The sequence below is a fragment of the Trachemys scripta genome, chromosome 4 (genome assembly GCF_013100865.1).
Source record: "Trachemys scripta elegans isolate TJP31775 chromosome 4, CAS_Tse_1.0, whole genome shotgun sequence".
NCBI classification, from domain to species: Eukaryota; Metazoa; Chordata; order Testudines; family Emydidae; genus Trachemys; species Trachemys scripta.
In genome coordinates this window covers 36,854,908-36,876,127 of record NC_048301.1, presented here as the reverse complement: position 1 = coordinate 36,876,127, position 21,220 = coordinate 36,854,908, and the positions used below count along the sequence as shown (strand labels likewise).

General features: G+C 43.1%; 1 protein-coding gene across 1 annotated transcript; it reads left to right on the top strand.

Moving 5' to 3' along the window:
- Positions 1–255: 255 nt before the first annotated feature.
- LOC117877076 (cyclic GMP-AMP synthase-like) lies at positions 256–13,402 on the top strand. Its single transcript, XM_034769838.1, has 7 exons — positions 256–603; positions 3,538–3,798; positions 5,136–5,416; positions 8,891–9,116; positions 10,375–10,629; positions 11,593–11,692; positions 12,526–13,402. Exons 1-7 carry the CDS (start codon positions 312–314, stop codon positions 12,869–12,871), a joined length of 1,761 nt encoding a protein of 586 aa, XP_034625729.1. The 5' UTR covers positions 256–311; the 3' UTR covers positions 12,872–13,402.
- The last annotated feature ends 7,818 nt before the right edge of the window (positions 13,403–21,220 follow it).

The window sequence follows — 21,220 nt, the reverse complement described above, 5'->3', positions numbered from 1 at the left end:
TTGGTCACAAACGTTTTATTCCTTGCTGCTCTTACCCTCAAGGGAACATGGAGAGTATAGGGAGACAAGAGAAAAAAACCTCCTGAAGGGAACACATAGGGAGGGTGTGTGTGTGTGTGTGTGTGTGTGTGTGTGTGTGCGTGTGTAGGGGGAAGTGTGGGGAAAGCAAGAGACACCATGGTGTGTCTGGAACTGAGATTTGCTTTTTAAAAGGAGTAATAATCATGGAATGTATTTTATCCAAGGAAAAAGCTGCAATCAGAATTAACGCTGGAGAAGTTATTTGAAAACTTTTGGGGACCACACTTAAAATGTCTAAACCAATTCCTTCTGCAAGAACCAAGCAGGGAGAAGTTCCTCAGAGAAAAGCTGGGGAGAGTAGAGGCAGAAACTCAAAGGCTGATGAAGGGACAGAAAGCCCAGGAGTTATGGATGCTCAGTCTGTGTCACAAGCAGCAGAATTTGCAGTCACCACATCTGGAAGCAAGTTGAGGGCACCAGAGGCTCCAAGTAATCAAGACTCAGAGTGCTCACAGCAGCCCTCAAAGACTTGTCTACAGCTGAGCAGGGCTGGTTCTGCAAAACCAACAGATGAATCTGGAGGTTAGTGCATCTCATTTCATCTGGATGCTTGTTGTTAAAGCTCATTTAGAAATGCTGCAGGATATTGGGGGAGAGTGTGGTGGATGGGTGGGCACAGCCCGATGGGGGGAGACAGCTGCAGCAGTTGGGGATCAATGATGTGACAATGTCTTTTCTTCCCTCCCGTATGTTCTGTACTATACAGAGACAATAATTCAAGGCCATATTATTACTACAAAGATTTGGATTTTCTAGCTGTTGTTACTATGGGTTCCTGCAAACTCTTACCCATGCAAGTACAGCAGACCCTCGCTATAATGGCCTGCAGAATAGGCTTGGGCTATAGTTAGGACCCTACCAAATTCACGGTCCATTTTGGTCAATTTCACAGTCATAGGATTTTTAAAATAGTAAATTTCATGATTTCAGTTATTTAAATCTGAAATTTCACAGTGTTGTAATTGTAGGGGTCCTGACCCAAAAAGGAGTTGTGGGGGGGGTCACAAGGTTATTGTAGGAGGGGTTGTAGTACTGCTACCCTTACTTAGGGTTGCCAACTTTCTACTCGCACAAAACCGAACACCCTTGCCCCACCCCTCCTCTGAGGCCACTCCCCTCCTCTGAGGCCCCGCCTCTTCTCAAAGGCCTCACTACTGCTCACTTCCATCCCCCCTCCCTCTCCCCGCCCTCACTCACTCACCCACTCATTTTCACCGGGCTGGTGCAGGGGGTTGGGGTGCAGGAGGGGGTGAGGGCTCTGGCTGGGGATGCGGGCTCTGAGGTGGTGCTGGGGATGAGGGACTTGGGGTGCATGAGGGTGCTCTGGGCTGGGACCGAGGGGTTCATAGGGCAGGAGGAGGATCAAGGCTGGGGCACAGGAGAGGGTCAGGGGTGCAGGCTCTCGGTGGTGCTTACCTCTGGCAGCTCCTGGAAGGCCAGCGCTTGGGGTGGGAGCAGCGTGTGGAGCCCCCTGTATGCCCCTACGCGTAGGAGCCAGAGGGAGGACATGCTGCTGCCTTAGCCCCACTGCGTCACCAACCAGACTTTTAATGTCCTGGTCAGTGGTGCTGACCGGAGCTGCCAGGGTCCCTTTTCAACCGGGCATAAACTGGACACCTGGCAACCGTACCCGTACATCTGTGCTGCTGCTGGTGGTGGCACTTCCTTCAGAGAGTGGCAGCTGCTTGCCTGGAGCCCAGCTCTGCAGGCATAGCCACTGCCAGCAGCAGCATGGAAATAAGGATGGCATGGTATGGTATTGCCAACCTTACTTATAGGCTGCTGCCTTCAGAGCTGGGCGCCTGGCCAACAGCTGCCTCTCTCTGGCTGCCGAGCTCTGAAGGCAGCGCAGAAGTAAGGGTAGCAATACTGCAACCCCCCTAAAATAACCTTGTAATCTCCCCTGCAACTCCCTTTTGGGCGGGACCCCAAATTAGAGAAACACTGGTCTCCTCCCATGAAATCTGTATAGTACAGGGTAAAAGCATGCAAAAGACCAGATGTCATGTGGGGAGACCAGGTCCGTGACATGTTTTTCATGGCCATGAATTTGGTAGAGCCCTAGCTATATTGAATGTGGTCCCTGGATCCCACCTCCAGCCCTGCCTGCTGTGGTGAGGGGATGAGATCTCCTCCAGACCTGGGGTTGCGGTGAGAGACTGAGAACTCCTCTGGCCTTGGGCCCGTGGCTGGGGCAGAGTGCTCCTCTGGCCTTGGGGTCGCAGCAGCAGGAGCCCTGTCTTCTTGCTGTGTCCCCAAGGCTGGAGGAGCATTCTGCCCCAGCCACAGGCTCTCCCTCCCTGCCATTCCCCTGGGGCCGAGGAGCTCTGTAACCTCCCCAGGGGTTCGTTACAGAGAGGGTGTACTATAGTCCCATTGAAGTTAGGAGGTCTACTCATGTGAGTAAGGGACTGTAGGGTCTCTACAGACCTCAGACACTTCCCTGGACATACAGATAGGAACCAGACAATGGTAGATATTTTATTCATATCTCTTAATAATTGAGACTCTCTCTGAGAGGTGTTTGAGCTCAGACACCACATGCTGGGTCCCTGAAATCCATCTTATTTTTCTCTCCACTTCAAATAAATCCAACAAATTTAAATCTTTTTATCCAGATGGGTTTTTTTTAATTTATTTTTTATTATTGGACCATTTTTGGTCCTGCATTTTTAACTATAGAGGGTCAAAAAATATTTTTATCTGTTTTTCTCCATGGAAATTTTTGATGAAAATGAAAAAAAGAAGAAAAAAACCAACAACCCTATCATCAGAACTTTCGATGGAACATTTTTCCACAAACCAAACCACAACAAAGCAGCAACTGACAATGTTTCCATATAGGGTTTTTCAACAAAAATTTGAAATTTCTGTTGAAAATTTCATTTTATCAAAACACTCAATTTTCATTGAAAAACAGCTTCAATGGAAAATTTTCAACCAGCCCTATTTATAGTCCTTTCCCAACTTTTGTGCCTTCTCTCCTCACTGGTGACAGTTAAACTTCTAGAGGCTTATTATGTTTTTTCTTAAATATGTTTTAAATGGTTTTTATGTTGAGGTAATGGAACTTCATGGCGAAGCAGGTGTAAAACTCAGATGCTACTGCTGCAAGTGCACAGAGCCTGCAAATGTGAGCTATGGGCATGTCTCCAAGTGTCCATAGAGATAAACATGAAAGCCCAGCTGATCGCAGATCTGCCCCACTACTTACACGCCTCACATGGCATTAGCTAGGCTTCATTCATTAATGTTTGTAGAAAAGCCAAGCTTATTCATTATTATTGTCATTATACTGAGGAAATAGATCTGCTTTTAGCTTGATACTGCGTAAAGGATCACAGGGAAATCTGGGATGCATCTGCAATGACTTGTAACTTTCTCTATGTAAAGACAAAAGAATCGATACATGCGTTTGTTACTAGTACTAAAGCTAAGAACATGGAAATTCTTTAGGAGTCACATCTGAGGTGCCTGAAACAATGCCTGCCAAAAGCCGGAGCAAGCAAAGTAACCGGGCTCCTGAATGTGCGAAGGAAAGAAAGATTCCTCAGAGAACAGCCAGAGGAGGGAGAGGCAAAGGAGCACAGGATGAGGAGGGGATAGAAGGCTCAGAAACGGCAGCTATTCTGTCTCCATCAGCCCCAAAGCAGCTCTCTGCGCACTGCCCACGCCCCAAGCAGACTGGATCTACCCAAGGAAGGAGAGAATCTGCAGGTTGGTGCAGGCAATTGCTGGTTGGATGAGTAATCTCCACACAGTCACACTTCATATTTTTTCACCTAAGGAGGTGAAGCAAAACCTTTCTGTATGTGCTGTGATTATGTTATCCCTTCCTGTTGTTATTACCCTTACTGGGAGTGCCCAATCAAGGGCCATGATCCTATTGTGTTAGATGCCATACAGGCAAGTAACAAGGAGACAGCTCTTGTCCCAGAGAGCTCACTATATAGGTCTATGACAAGATGCAGCAGATTGGTGAGTCAAACAAAGAGGATGAAAAAGTAGGAGTAAAATAAACCCCCTCTGTATAGTGGGCAGTGGTAAGCTGAGACTACTTATGATAAAAAATGGTCAAAAACTGGAAAGAAAATGTCACTGAAAATTTTCAGGTTATTTTCACTCCTCGAGTTTCAAAAAGGAGTGATTCTTTGTTTATTCAAATTTTTCCGGTGAAAAGTTATACTCAACATTCTCATTTACAAAGCTCCCCACTTTCCCTCCCTTATTCTCCCCCTCCTTTTTAAATTCATTTTACACTGGAAAGCAGGGGTTGGGGCGGAGGGGAGAGGGGAAAGCAAAAAACCCGAACACCATAAAGGCTACACTTTTCATAAAGAAGAAATCATAATTTTGGGGCATAATTTCACCTGTTATGAAAATTTCCAATTTTGAAAAAGCCTGTTTTTTAACAACCACCAACAAAGACAACTACCAAGAAACCACATCTCCCCGCCCTTCCCCCCCCCCCCCCCCCAGTAACCAAGGTGCAGCACCTCCTGACAGGGAATGCTATTCAGACCAGTCTTGTTTCAGGCTGAGGTAGAGGCATCTATCATGTAAATTAATTCTAAACCGTGTCAGCAGGTTGCATATACTGAAGGGATAATGTGTGGATGATATATTTCATTACCCTAATCCTTATTTATCTACTTCAACATTTAAAAAAAAAACCAAGGAGTTCTAGTGGTAATTGACAAATGTCTGTACAATAGAAGGACATGATTATCCAAGGGGCTCGGGAGACACCCGAATACATTGGATAATCAGGAGCCATTGGTTTAGCTAGGGACCAGGGGGCAGCACTACAAACTTGCTTGGAACTCTGATCTGTTCTACAGTGCAGTGAAAGCAACACTAAACCTAAGAGATCTGGGACTCAATCCTGCAAGGTGCTGGGACTTTTCTAAGGTGCTCAGTCCCCTCTACCCCCATTCAAGGCAGTGGGAGCTGAGGGTTCTCAGCATCTCAGAGAGGGTACATTTTGGAAAAGCCAGAACATATCTTGTCTTTTGGCCTTTGGTTTTTGTCCTCTCTTAAATGTTCCCTTGTAGGACACCTTGGACAACTCTATTCCAGGTCCACATCTGCTGACCTGTGTGAGAGCTCAGAGATGGCAGCAGCTGCTCTCGCCATGCCAAGCCAAGATGTTGTTCTCCGCATTAAAAAGAGGGCAAAAGCTCTTACTCTGAAACAAGAGGAGATAAACAAGGCTGCTAGAATATTTAATGGGTTCATTAACCCATTCATTAGATACCTGAAGGAGAGTCCAGAGAGGCCCTACTTTAAGGAGGTGACCAAGTTGACCACGGGCAGCTACTATGAGTTTGTGAAAGTGAGTAACTCTCTGCTAACTGTCCTAATAGCATCATGAATTGGGATCACAATGCTGTCATTTTATCCAGCAGGACTAACACAAAGGAGAGACAGGTCTAGCATTCAGTCTGGTAATTCACTGCGTTTCGGCTGATATGGCCAGATCCTGCCCTCAGCTTTGCCCATTTATCCAAGGTTTTTCTATACTGCCTAACATTGTGGTATTTTTAATATAGCAACCTTCACCACAGCATGTTTTATATATTGTCTGTCACTGTGGTGATTTTAAGGGATTGCAAGGATATAACTGTATTTGCCCATACTTATAGCTTTCTATCCAGTTTCCTAAGAGCAAGAATCTGATACTCTTACTCACTTTGAGTAGCACTTTAAGTCTCAAGTAGTCTCTTTGATCAGTGAATAGTCAATGGGACCACTACTAGAGTAATTTATCATGGTGAGTTAGAGTAGTAGAATCTGGTCCTAAGTAGTGAATTCAGTTCACTGTCCAGATGCTTTATAGTGCTTGTGCTGTATTGTGGTCAGTTTATATTCATATTTCATTCATATTTATAAGCCTGAGGATCTAGCTCTCTATATACAGAGCTATACACACAGACAAAGAAGAATCACTTTATCTACTGCCCAAGAGCAGCCTCCTACAGGGCATAGGTGGCAGCTGTTTAACTGCCCCCAACTATATTACATAGAAATAGTGTAGAAGTGAAGAAAAGCTATATCCATAAGCACAGGGAGACTTTAGAGCTACAGTTGTAATTAGCACGATTGGGATTAGGCCAGGATATCATGTCAAATGTCCTTAACTCTTGCAAAAAGTGACATGGGACTTTTAATGACCACATTTGTTCAGGGCTGAAATGGCAAGTCTAGCAGCATGGTGACCCACATGCCACATTAAAGCAATGGTTTATTCATAGATTCATAGTTTATAGGACTGGAAGGGACCTCGAGAGGTCATCGAGTCCAGTCCCCTGCCCGCATGGCAGGACCAAATACTGTCTAGACCATCCCTGATAGACATTTATCTAACCTACTCTTAAATATCTCCAGAGATGGAGATTCCACAACCTCCCTAGGCAATTTATTCCAGTGTTTAACCACCCTGACAGTTAGGAACTTTTTCCTAATGTCCAACCTAGACCTCCCTTGCTGCAGTTTAAACCCATTGTTTCTGGTTCTATCCTTAGAGGCTAAGGTGAACAAGTTCTCTCCCTCCTCCTTATGACACCCTTTTAGATACCTGAAAACTGCTATCATGTCCCCTCTCAGTCTTCTCTTTTCCAAACTAAACAAACCCAATTCTTTCAGCCTTCCTTCACAGGTCATGTTCTCAAGACCTTTAATCATTCTTGTTGCTCTTCTCTGGACCCTTTCCAATTTCTCCACATCTTTCTTGAAATGCGGTGCCCAGAACTGGACACAATACTCCAGCTGAGGCCTAACTCCGCTCAGAGTAGAGCGGAAGAATGACTTCTCGTGTCTTGCTCACAACACACTTGTTAATACATCCCAGAATCATGTTTGCTTTTTTTGCAACAGCATCACACTGTTGACTCATATTTAGCTTGTGGTCCACTATAACCCCTAGATCCCTTTCTGCCGTACTCCTTCCTAGACAGTCTTTTCCCATTCTGTATGTGTGAAATTGATTTTTCCTTCCTAAGTGGAGCACTTTGCATTTGTCTTTGTTAAACTTCATCCTGTTTACCTCAGCCCATTTCTCCAATTTGTCCAGATCATTTTGAATTATGACCCTGTCCTCCAAAGTAGTTGCAATCCCTCCCAGTTTGGTATCATCCGCAAACTTAATAAGCGTACTTTCTATGCCAATATCTAAGTCGTTGATGAAGATATTGAACAGAGCCGGTCCCAAAACAGACCCCTGCGGAACCCCACTCGTTACGCCTTTCCAGCAGGATTGGGAACCATTAATAACAACTCTCTGAGTACGGTTATCCAGCCAGTTATGCACCCACCTTATAGTAGCCCCATCTAATTTGTATTTGCCTAGTTTATCGATAAGAATATCATGCGAGACCGTATCAAATGCCTTACTAAAGTCTAGGTATACCACATCCACCGCTTCACCCTTATCCACAAGGCTCGTTATCCTATCAAAGAAAGCTATCAGATTGGTTTGACATGATTTGTTCTTCACAAATCCATGCTGGCTGTTCCCTATCACCTTACCACCTTCCAAGTGTTTGCAGATGATTTCCTTAATTACTTGCTCCATTATCTTCCCTGGCACAGAAGTTAAACTAACTGGTCTGTAGTTACCTGGGTTGTTTTTATTTCCCTTTTTATAGATGGGCACTATATTTGCCCTTTTCCAGTCTTCTGGAATCTCTCCCGTCTCCCATGACTTTCCAAAGATAATAGCTAGAGGCTCAGATACCTCCTCTATTAGCTCCTTGAGTATTCTAGGATGCATTTCATCAGGCCCGGGTGACTTGCAGGCATCTAACTTTTCTAAGTGATTTTTAACTTGTTCTTTTTTTATTTTATCCGCTAAACCTACCCCCTTCCCATTAGCATTCACTATGTTAGGCATTCCTTCAGACTTCTCGGTGAAGACCGAAACAAAGAAGTCATTAAGCATCTCTGCCATTTCCAAGTTTCCTGTTACTGTTTCTCCCTCTTCACTAAGCAGTGGACCTACCCTGTCTTTGGTCTTCCTCTTGCTTCTAATGTATTGATAAAAAGTCTTCTTGTTTCCTTTTATTCCCGTAGCTAGTTTGAGCTCATTTTGTGCCTTTGCCTTTCTAATCTTGCCCCTGCATTCCTGTGTTGTTTGCCTATATTCATCCTTTGTAATCTGTCCTAGTTTCCATTTTTTATACGACTCCTTTTTATTTTTTAGATCGTGCAAGTGCTAACTTGGTGGAGAATCACTTATTGAATCACCAATATCAGCTCCTGCATTCTGGCGACCAATAGGTGGCTTAAAGCTGCCTTAGCTGGGCAGCTGAGGATTCTCTCAGTGTGAGAGACTCTTTGGCTGGTACAGAGCCAGTGTAGCCATCTCTATGCCACCCACCCCACCCTATAAGGGGGCATCTCAGAAATATGCTGGAGTAGAAGGGGTGGATGGGGATGTGGCCAGAGTTCATGATGCTTTGGCAGTCTCCACTGGCATAACAACTCCTAGGGAGCTGTTGCAAACCAGCCTAATGTTGTGCTGCTAAATTCTGCAGGGGGCTGAACTGGCCCCTGGCAGCCCCCATGATCGGTACAGCAGAAAGGTGCTGCACCTCAGGCCAGTATTCCTTATGGATAAGTTGACCAGCACTATCTACAGCCTTCCCTGATACGTTCTGTGGAAAAGCTCAGGAAGCTAATGTGAAATAGTGGGGACAGCCCAATCTGCCACAACAGCAAATGAGCGGCCAGGATTCTGTCCTCCCTATAAGGCTGCTGCTTGCACAGTTATTCAGTTGCACCACCTCTAATGATGAAACCTTTCCTATAGATTGATCACCCAGATGAGTTTGACGTGATGCTGGCTCTGCCAGTTCGAAGCTGTATGTATACGGAGGTGGATGACTGGAATGGGCTCTACTACAAAGTTACTTTGCGGAGGCAGACCCGGAGCTTCCCCACACCTTTCCTGCTGGAGGATGGAAATACCGTGTCGCCTGTGAAAGTCCTGGAGGAATTCAGGAAACATGTCAGTCAGTTCACATCATCCTACGAAGGTAAGCAAGTGCCTTTGACTGCCAGTTTCCAGATATTCCTGATCAACCTTTTCAGCATGTGGGCTGTAAGCAACTTTGCCTGCCATTAATATTATTAAGTAGATAAAATTGTGAATGAATGTAGTAGGTATGAAAGTATGGGATGGAAAAGTACTGCCTTTAGCCATGCACTGGGTAAACTTCACTTGCAAAGCCACCTATTCCACTATCCGATGTCTAGTCAAGCAAATGTGATATTGTTTTTGATGAGAGTACCAGTTTTGTTGACAAGGGTAACTTTATTGATGTAATATGCTTACACTTCTTAAAGAATTTGATTTAGTACTTCCTGATATTCTGATTAAAATTCAGCACTATACAAAATTAATATAGCACATAATAAATCAATTAAAAACTGGCTAATTGATGGATTTCAAAAAGTTATTCTAAATGGGGAATCATCATCCAAAAAGTCGTTTTAGTGGGGTTCCCCAGGGACCTGTCATTGGTCCAATATTATTTATAAATTATTTGGAAGAAAATATAAAATCATTGCTTGTAAAATTTCCAGATGACACAAACATTGCTGGAGCAGTAAACCATGCTAAGGACAGATCAGTTATACAGAGCAATCTCGATCACTTTGTAAGGTGGGATTCCTTGACCAACGTGCATTTTAATAAAGCCAAATGCAAGGTCTGTAGACCTTGGAACAAAGAATGTAGGTTACACGTTCTGTAACGTAAAGAATGTAGGTTACACGTTCTGTGTAACCTATAGGATGGAGTACTCTATCCTGGCAAGCTGTGACCCGGAAAAGGATTTAGGAATCCTGGTAGATAACCAGTTAAACGAACTCCCAGTGTGATGCTGTGGCTAAAAGGACTAATGTGATTCTTGGATGTATAAGCAGGGGAATATTGCATAGGAATAGGGAAGTAAATTCTATCATTCTGTATAGTGATGTGCTCTAACAGTCTCTCGGATAAGAGCATTAAATACATTAATGAGTCGGGAGTTGAACGTAGATCTCTGGAGGTGATTAGAGAACTAAAGCACTGCACTGCATGGGCCTATTCAAGTGACACTGTGAATATTACAGATCTTCATCATCCTGAGGAAAGTTGTGGCTTTCATAGTCTAGAAATCCCTTGGTGGGTTTGTATAGACGTGGTGGCTGGATATTGAATTGGAGATTCTGAAATCAATCAGTTCTGCTTGATATCCTCTGTTTTTGAGCTCCACAGTCTAATTCTGTGTTTGCCTATTGGCTCCCCAGTGCCTTCCCCAGGATGGAAAATGCAGCTAAGCAGGAAGAAACAGAACAGCCCAGCAACGACTGTTGTGATGCTGGATGACAACGGTGGCGAGGTCATGTCTATTGATCTCGTTCCTGCTTTGGAAATCTCACCCCCCTGGCCTGATTCATGTAGGGTAGGGCAGGATGTTGAAAAATGGCTGGGGAAGAAAACCAAGCTGAGGAATAACCCATTTTATTTTGTTGCCAAGCAGCCACGTGGGCACGACGACAAAGGTAATTTAATACCTTTCCTAACAAACTCTATCCACCTCAGCAGACTTCTCTGTTACGGTGCTGATATTGAGATAGAGTTTACAACTTTTCTGCTTATGGGAGGGATTCAATAAACTACAGAACCAAAATCTGCCCTGGAGCTGGGAGACCTGCCTGGTCCTGCTGTCCACCATAAGGTCTGGAGCCCACTCAGTCTGTGATATTTCCAAGATCTTATTTCAAAGCTAAGAAAAATGCTCTCTCAGAGTTATATCAATATTGATAAATTAGAGAGGTTCAGAGAAGAGCTAGGCGAATGATTAAAGTATTAGAAAACATGTCTTATAGCCACCGGCTCAAGGAGTTCAATCTGTTCAGCTTAACAAAGAGAAGGCTAAGGGGTGTTTCGATTAGCGTCCATAAGTACCTACATGGGGAACACATATTTAATAATGGGCTCGCGTCAGTCTAGCTGAGAAAGGTGTAACATGGAAGGTGAAGCTAGACAAATTCAGACTGGAAATAAAGCATAAATTTTTAACAGTGAAGGTAATTAATCAGTGGAACAATGTACCAAGGGTTGTAATGGATTCTCCATCACTGATAATTTTTTAAATCAAGATTGGATGTTTTCTCTAAAAGATTTGCTCTCGAATTGTTTTGATAAAGTTCTATGGCCTCTGTTATGTAGCAGATTAGACTAGATGATCACAATGGTCCCTTCTGGCTTTGGAATCTGTGAATTTGTAAAAGGACATACAGCCAAACCTTCAACACCTTTCTCCTCTCTTCACCCAGTATTTCATACACTCATTTGTTTTTTAAGAAAACAGCAATGATAATTTTAAATTATCCTTAAATACCTTTTCAGTATTTAAGTAGCTTTAATTTGAGGACCTAGATTTAGGGCAATGCTATTGATGTCTACTCACACCTGGAGAGCTTGGCAGTGTGATGACTATGTAATGTTGTTCTACGTTGCAGAGGTCTGGAGAATTTCTTTCTCTCATATTGAAAAGGAGATTTTGAATAACCATGGCAACACTAAAACCTGCTGTGAATCTTATCATACCAAGTGCTGCAGGTACGTAAGTCTGGGGATCAAGGGCTAGGTCAGCTAGATGTAGAACACCTGCTCCCTTGCCTTAGTACAGGTGGAATCAAAATCCAGACTGGAACAGGGCAAATAATTCATAACAAACAATTTATTCTACAAATTTTACCTCTTTTTCTGTTCATGAATTGTTCATGGACAGAGTATTATTTTCTCTGGTTTACTTGTTGTTATTTAAAATGATTCCCTGAAAAACATTATTCTGTAGCTGGTTACTGAATTGTTTACTTTGAGTATGTAGTATTCAAAATGCCCCCCCCCTTTTTTTGGTTGGACATACAGGTGGCATAGTATGATTTACATTCCCAAATTGGGTAAATGTTACCCTTAGATTGAGGGTTCCACTACAAACTCTCCCAAATACAACCTAGAACTCACAAGGCCTGATTATACTCCCATTAAAATCAATGGAAAGACTCTCATTGACTTTAATGGGAGTTGAGCTGGGCCTCAAGTCAGAGAGGATATTACACATACTTTCGCATTGTCTCTTCCCAGCAAACGTATTTCAGTCTCGCCCTCAGAATGAACGAGTAATGTACTGGATGCAAGTTCTGCTCTCACTTACACCGTTGTGAATCTGAGTAGCACTGAGGTCAATGTAACCAAGATCAGAATTTGGCCCAGTCTGTTTGAACTATAGCACAACAGAAATATCTTCAATTAGAAACTTTTAAAATGTCCAATGCTATATTCTGTAAAGCACCAGGTCCCCTGCAAGGTGCTATAATGTGGTTAATCAGGGATAACGATAAATAATCATGATTATGAATATATTTTACTTCTCCCTCTGCTATATATAGGAAAACCTGTATCCGGCTGCTGAAGAGCCTTTTTAAGGACCTGAAGAAAGACTATCCCAGGCAACTAAGTCACCTGTGCTCTTACTATACAAAGACGTCCTTTCTCCACACTCTGACACAGTGGAAAGAGGACACGAACTGGAAACCTTCTGACATTGCCTGCTGTTTTCTCAGAGTGCTGAATGACTTCATTCAGCACGTGGAAAACACCAACCTGCCCCATTTTTTTATTCCAAACTGCAACCTGTTCTATAGCTTCTCTCCAAAGGATTTGAAATTCCTGCTAGAGCGCTTACGAGAGCAGAAAGGGAATGGGTTGCAAGCATTTGCAGCTCACGAGGAATAGTTTCTTCCCTGCCATGACTTTGAGTGAGCATGATCTATTGCTATGACTGTTATGGAACCAGCTAGAATTTCTTTCTCTGTGTTTTGATGATTCAGATGCCAGACTCTGGCGCTCTTCAGCAACAATTTCCAAATGAAGCCACTGATTTTGAGTGTTTCAGTTTTTGAGTGTCCAGTTTATGGTAATTTGGGGGTCTGATTTTCATAGGTGCTGAGCACTGGCAGCTCCCCATTAACTTCAGTTGCAGTTGTGGGTGTGCAGCATCTCTGAAAATGAGACCCAGAGAGTCCCAAATTGGGTGCTCAAATATAAAACACCAAAACCTAATGGCCACTTTTGAAAAATGCTCCTTAATCCCTCTGTGCCATATTTGCCTATTTGTGAAATTGGATAGCAATATCTACCTACCTCATAGGAGGTTGAGTGGGCTGGGTTAGACAATATGTGTACAGCAATTTGAAAGTGTAAAATGCTTATAGATAAGTGCTAAGTCTAAATTCACCGATCTGGAAGTGCAAGGATAGGAAACTATTTCAGGTAATTAATCATGAGGTAGAGAATTGTCACAACTCTCCCACCCCCGAGGAACCTGGTTGCTGATAAGACAATAAATGATTTTTAAACTGTTCTGCAATAAGAGGCTGATGTTTTGTGTGTTTTACCTTCTTGGGGTGATTTGGGCTGCTATTGACATGCACAGAGTTGGTGGCAGTGTCAGTGTCAAGACAAATCATGCCAGTTTTCTTGTGTTTTTTTCTCTCTCTTTGTCTCAGTGAGAGGTTTACACCTGGGCATGATTCCTATTGGTGCTCATCCTGTCCCCCCAACATTTATACCCAGGCTCTCTCATACCCCCAACCTCTGCTTGGCCAGTGTGGCTTTGAGGCTGAGATACCAGTGTGAAATCTTGGCAGTTTATAGACATTCTTTCCTGAGTAATCATCTCTGACCTGGCCACATTCCAGTCAGGCTCCCTAAATTCCCTCCATAATTAGAACGGAATAGGCCATGACTCGCCATGTAACCCCTTTTGCGGCTATATTCTGTGAGGCACCTCCTGAGAGCTGTGACAGTGCAGGGGCTGTTCAGAAGAAAAGGCAGAGTTGGCTTGAAGCCACTCTGGCGTGGCTGGATTCTGCCTGTCCTGAGGTCTGGTGCAGCCCCTGTGTAAGCTAGAGTGGTTCTGGGGGATGTTTTAACTTAGATCAGCCTCCCTATGGCTGACCTGAGTGCTACTTCCACTCCCCTTTCACTGCTAGCTCCCAGGATAGGGAGTGGGTTGCAAGGAGGGGATAGTAAAGGGCCATGTGTGCCAGCCCAAAACAGCTGGGATAGTCCTAACATATTCTGGGGTCTATGCCAGCTTCTGGAGCAGCAGTTGGGTAACAGAACACTGGGTGTACCTGCTGAATTCTCATTGCATCTTCACTCTAACTTTAAATATGCTCTCCCTTCTGATCCAGCCTTTGCTACTGTTGGGATCTGAATGTACACACTTTAATGTCTCCTAGATTCCTCATCAGCTCTGTAAAAACTGTCTCTCTGAGGAACTTGGCTTGAAACAGCCTTTCAGTCAGGAGGTTGGCTGATACAGGGTGCAGTAGCCAATGTTGCCCTTCAAAGTCTCACCTTGGAATGCAGAGGGCATGAATGGGCTTGATGAGAGGAGATCTCTTCTGACTCAGTTCTGAAGAAAAGAAAGCAGACAATGCACTGCTCTCGGAAATGTACTTACTGGAATTGAAGGCAACCAAATTATGAAGCGACTGGGTGGGGCAAGTTCCATCTAGTTCCTCCCCCCAAAAGGACACCCTTTCTCTCAGTCATTTGAGGACTTTGGGTTTCAGATTTGCTCTGTCTGATATGTTGGAACATGCACGTAGACAGGAGCTCAGCCAACAAATTTGTCAAGCAGCATCGTGGCATAGTTAGGGCTTAATGTAAGGAGGATGAAGAACAACTTCCCTTTCTTTGCTAAAAGCAAAAGGAGAGCTCTCCCCCCTCTCCTGACCTGGATGTGCTCTGTCCCTCCTCTTCAGATGATGTGATTAGAGCACTTCCTCTCATTTCAATCTTCATTGACATAACTAAAATATACATGCACTGGCTTTCTGAATCCCCCAACTTTACCGCATATAGCCTTCTCTCTTAAAGGTCTCATGGTTCATTGTCTGAATACAACAGCAGCATCTCCTTTAAAGCACCACAGCAGCCATTGCAAAGGGTTTTGAGATGTGTATGGGAACTAAAGCCACCTCCTCAGACACCTGTTTTGGAGGTTGAAATAGCACAAACAGAAGGCTGAGTGGGTTGCTGAGCTGAGAAGGTTAAGGGGACGCAGGCAAGCAGGGGAGCTCCAAAGATACCAGTACTGACTCATGGATTTTGGGATATGTGTCTAATTTAGGAGGACAAATTGACAAGTCCCTGATGCCCCCTTACTGGTGGAGTGTCATGTGAAATATTCTGTGTTGCTGTTTAATGTGCAGCACCTTCAGATAGTGAGCACACAGGATTGTGAGGATTCTCTTTTGCTTCCATGTTTCCAGTGTGGCCTAACTGATGAAAAGGGTCGGCCAGAAACCAGGACCTCTGGAGTCTAGTCCCTTTTTTGGCTTCTACTTGCTATGTGACGGGCAAATCTCTTAACCTTTCTGTGCCTCCATCTCTCCATAACATGGGGCTAATACAACCTACCTAACAGGAATGCAGTGAATCTTCATTTGTTAATCTTTGCAAAGAATTTTGAGAGTCTCAAATAACAGGCACTACAGGAATGCTCTGTATTATCATGCATCAAAAGCTTTTCATGCAGTGAAATTGGGATATGGACAGTTGCTTAAGGTGGAAAAAAAGGAATTTTTGCTTATGGAAACCACTCTCTGCCAAAATTCTGTCTATTTGACATGGCAGAAAATCTTTTGCTTTTGTCAGATCCATGGGAAATGTGATTATTTTTTGCTGGTGATGAGAATTTTTCTTGTAACCAGACAGAGTTCTGTGGATTTTAGGGTGTGTGTGAATCCTTACACTCCTATACCTCACTGCCTGTTAGTACTTACATAGCACTTTAAAGCTTCTGAGAGACAGCAGCCTGGCAAACTTCACACATCTTTCTTTTGCATAATTCCTGCACCAGGCACTGCTCAGCTGAGGATTTTATATGCCACCAGAGGGTGCTGTAACTATGTACTCTAGCCATTCACTCACCCAGGACAGGGTGAGTGATACAGAATGTTTCTTTTATCAGAATTACTTACTTCACAGCTCGCAGCAGCAGGATGGTTTTTAAAGTAAAGCCTGTGCAGGGTGGTGCGGTGCCTTTTAACCCTGTGGGGGGTTTGGTTTGGCTCTGTTAATTTGCATTGGCAGTGGCTGAATCATCACCCTTCTCAGAGCCACGCAAAGAGGAACTCTTGTTTGTCAAACTGTAACAGGCCATTTATCTAGCACTTTTTGTGCAACTTAAAGAGCTTTATGTGAGACATGGAACACAGATCTAATAGGCTGGATTGCAAGCAGGGAAAATATCACTACCAGCATTCTGTCTACTCTCTCCACAGCCATTCTGCTCTCAATCAAGTGCCGGGTTGGAGAGAGGGATATGAACCAGACAGGGCAGATGTCCACAACTGTATTAGATAGGTTAAGACATACCCATCTCTCCCTCTTTTCCCACAAGGCACTTATTGGCTAATTAATCTAATAAACTATCTGCATTTCTGGGTAGCATGCCACCATAGTGCCTAGGCCTCCTGCTACCCATAGGGTGAGGAGATACCTTTTCTGTGCCAGGGAATATCAGTCATAACCATAGCACACACAGGCAGAGATATAAGAATTATCTTGAAATTATACAACCCCTTTCTTTCCAAGGATCCCAAAGAACTTTACAGACTGGGAATAGGAAACTGTAAACCCATTGCTGAAATGCAGCCACCTCTCACTGCAACGCAGTAGCTGCTTAACAATTTGACAGAAGGAAAGGTAGGGAGGGAGAATTTCATTACCCAGAGTGGAATTTTGCCAGACTAATGTCTCTGTTTGTATGCAAATTGCCATGGGAACTTCAAGGGCATATTAAGGTACTTTGCAATACACAGTCTTCTGTTGGGGTGGCACTGGCCGGGCCTCCCAGAGCAGTGGATTGAGGCATTAATACCCCATAGATATGAATGGGGCAGGTCACCTCTCTCAGAGTTATTGTTTCAGACTGTCTGCATACTCAGACAGACACTATTTCATCAGTTTCACATGAGCGGTTGGAGTCCCTAAGCATAGCCCTACAGTGCCTATGTCTTAATCCCTCAGAATCTAAAAAGACTACAAGTGGTTGGTTAAAAAGCCTCCTTTTGCCATCACATCTAAAGGCCAGTACCTGAGGCCTTTCTCCCTAGCATACCAGAGTGACGGGCATAGGTTAGATTGTTAGCACCTGGCTGAGGCACTGGTTCACTACTGGCTTATATGAAAGAGCACTTTCCCCAAAATCATCATCCCCAGATCCTGCAGCTCCTCTGTATTTCCGTGGAGTGCTCCCATTCAAGTACCGTCCAGGCCCATCTCTGTTTAATTTATGAGATCTGACAAGGTCTTCATGCAAAAATTATAGCATGGCTGCAGACTACAGGGTATCGTTTTAGTATCTGAAGTGCCAACTTTCTGACAAAGCATAATATAGTGTCGCCTTGTATCTGTGTTTGATAGGGAAACTCCAGAAGTCACCTCAGATTAAAAAGGGGAGAATTTAGACTGTTATATGGATAAAGACAAGGAGAAAAGCAAACAGTTCAAGCACAAATCTCTAATCTTGCCCCATAGGAGATTAAACAAAACAGGAAAATGCAGTCTCATTGGAACCCTTCACATTTCCCCCCAGAGTCTAGCATCAATGTAAAGTTTGTCTGGGTTTCTGCACAGTAGGGGTGAAAGTAAAGCGGTAGGGGCTGGAACGGTGTACAGGTAAAAAGTGGCTGCCGGTACCGGCCCCTACCACCTTATTTTAAAGCGTTCCCATGGCAGCTCTTTAAGTACCCTGCTTAAAAATGTTACTGTTGAATTTAGGCAGGGAGCTGCATCCAGATCCCTCCAGTTCCAGGGACAGTCAGTTTGATAGGGTGCCATGAGAGTGCTGAAGATGATTAGAAGGAGGACACAGGGAGGCTACTCTGTGTGGCTGGGTTAGGTATCCTTCTCTGCTCTCTGAAAAATCTTAATGATAAAAACATTACTGTGACGGGTTGGATCACAGAAACCCCCTTGGGAGCTGTCACCCGATGTGCAAAGACTACCTCTGCTCCTGTTTTCCCTGCCAGCTCAGGACTCCAGCACCCTGGCTTGCTGAGCCAGACACTCCCATCTGGCTCCAGACACAGACCCAGGGTCTGAATCACTTGTCCCAAAGCTGCAAGTGTACCTGAAAACAGCTCACAGGAGTGTGCTTGTCTTTAGCACTCAGATGCCCAACTCCCAATGGGGTTTAAACCCCGATAAATCCGTTTTACCCTGCATAAAGCTTATGCAGGGCAAACCCAGAAATTGTTCGCCCTCTATAACACTGATAGAGAGATATGCACAGCTGTTTGCTCCCCCGGGTAATTAATACATACTCTGAGTAAATTACTAAATAAAAAGTGATTTTATTAAATACAGAAAATAGGATTTAAGTGGTTCCAAGTAGTAACAGACAGAACAAAGTAAGTAACCAAGCAAAATAAAATAAAATGCGCAAATCTATGCCTAATCAAACTGAATACAGATAATCTCACCCTCAGAGATGCTTTGGTAAGTTTTTTCTCAGATTGGACACCTTCCAGGCCTGGGCACAATTCTTTCCCCTGGTACAGCTCTTGTTGCAGCTCAGGTGATAGCTAGGGGCTTCTTCATGATGGCTCCTCTCTCCCTTGTTCTCTTCCACCCCTTTATATATCTTTTGCATAAGGCGGGAACCCTTTGTCCCTCTGGGTTTCCACCCCCCCCCCCACTGGAAAAGCACCAGGTTAAAGATGGATTCCAGTTCAGGTGACATGATCACATGTCACTGCAAGACTTCATTACTTGCTTACCAGCACACACATATACAGGAAGACTCACAGGTAAATACAGCCATCTGCAGACAATGGGAGTCATCAAGATTCCAAACCATCCTTAATGGCCCACACTTTACATAATTACAATAGGCCCTCAGAGTTATGTTTTATATTTCTAGTTTTAGATACAAGAGTGGTACATTTCTACAAATAGGATGATCACACTCAGTAGATTATGAGCTTTGTAATGATACCTTACAAGAGACCTTTTGCATGAAGCATATCCCAGTTACATTATATTCACTTATATTTTTATAAAACCATATAGACCACACAACGTCACAATTAGTATGAAAAGATTTGCGAGCCTCTGCTCTACTCATTGTAGGCTTAGTCCAAATCCTGATTAAATGAATGGGACTCATTCCACTGCCTTCAGAGGGCTCTGGATTAGGCTCTATTAAACCTATTTGATATCCTTACTGTATGATTCGCCATCTAAGTCACATGATATTCTTTTTGTTCTCTGACTGGAGGACCTAAACTGCAGATTAATCTAAATAAATAATTCTATTGCATGAATAACAAACAGCTTTTCAAAATGACTCTGAGTGCATGTTTGGTACAGAGACTCTCAGGAACATGCAATCTCATGAATATTTGCACAACCTGTGCTTTTTCTAATCTGAATGTTCAGGACTAAACGGCCTTATGAATAACACTAAAACAAACTGGCCAGTTTTAGATGCAAGAATATTCACAAACATGGTGCTGCTTTATTTGCCCGTATCCACCTACATTGTTGCAAACCCCAATGCAACAACGATAGTGCATGGAAACCAGAGGGTGAAACTGAATAGTCTCGATTTATTCTCCCAGCTGAGCAAAGTGCAAAAACTTAAACTGCAATTTTGGTGAAAAGTGAATTTGATGTGTATAATTTGTACAATTTGTACCAATCTGAAATGTTGTTAGATAGATAGATAGATAGATAGATAGATAGATAGATAGATAGATAGATAGATATGGGGNTAGATAGATAGATAGATAGATAGATAGATAGATAGATAGATAGATAGATAGATATGGGGCCAAATTCTCAGCTGGTAGCACTGAGTTGCTCCACTAACATCAATGGATTTATGAAGTCATGTATATCAGCTGAAGATCTGACTCATGATTTATTTTTTATCTTTTAAATGATGTTCCACTACAGTAACTCTGGACTAAGTAGGTATTCCTCATTCTGCCCAGAGACTTTGAAGGCTGAACATTTAAACTAAAATCCCCATAACTCTTCAGAGATGATCAGATTTGAAAGTAAGTTGAACATTGATTTCAAATAACGTTATTACCTGTTCCCCTCAGTAGCAGTATGGTACCTTAGTAGGACTTGCTTAGAATAAAGTTTTGGTGACATTTGGCGCCCTTTATCAAATATTTCATACAGAGACACAGGACCTGATTTTTGCATGGATGTTATAACCATATCTGTCATACCTACAGGTTGTGGCCAGCTATTTGCATTTGCCATATGAGGCAAATTAACGATCCTGTACTATTAATGCCTTCTATCTCTTGGGCACGTCCCACTCAGATCTCCACAATACTTTATGCTCATTAATGAATCCAGCCTTACAATATTCCAATGGGACTGTAGAGCACCGTAACTGTCATTTTACCTATGGAGAAACCGAGACTCAGAGAAGTTTAGGATTAGAACTGTTTGGGAAACGGTTTTCTCTTCCTGCAAGAGTTTTTGAGGTTTCAAAACTTTTCCCATCCCAAATCAGGATGAAAAATAAAATATCTCAACATTTTTCATGATACGATAATCCAAAAAATGTTATAGATTGGGTTGTTTAAAACATCTGATTCTGATTGTTTAAAAATGTTTATTTTTATTTTGACCTTTTAAATTTTTTAACCTTTATTATTCATTATTATTATTATTATTAGAAATTAACTGAAATTTTGAAATAAAAGATTGTTTCAAACAAGAAAATGAAGCTTTTCATTTTGAAAAGGTCATAATGTGTTTTTTCAACAATTTTAAAACTTTTTTTTTTTCAAAAACCATTTTGAATCAGATTTCTGCAAACAGAATGCAGATTTCTGATACCCCAAGGAGATGGAGTGGTTGCACTGGGATTTTGGTCTAGTTCTTTATAGAGATGGAGCCAGTGGGGATGGAAATCAGTTGGGAGAAGGGAACAGGACTGGGATTATCATTGTGAGGTCAGACAAAATGTAGTGATTTCAGGGGTCAAAAGCTCTTCAGAGCAATTGTCCTGATCAATGGAGTGTCACGGTGCTGATG

Coding starts and splice junctions, on each gene's coding strand:
- LOC117877076 (XM_034769838.1), top strand. CDS start 312: ATGTCTAAACCAATTCCTTCTGCAAGAACCAAGCAGGGAGAAGTTCCT. Junction 3,799..5,135: donor AGGAAGGAGAGAATCTGCAG/GTTGGTGCAGGC, acceptor GTTCCCTTGTAG/GACACCTTGGACAACTCTAT. Junction 5,417..8,890: donor GCTACTATGAGTTTGTGAAA/GTGAGTAACTCT, acceptor CCTTTCCTATAG/ATTGATCACCCAGATGAGTT.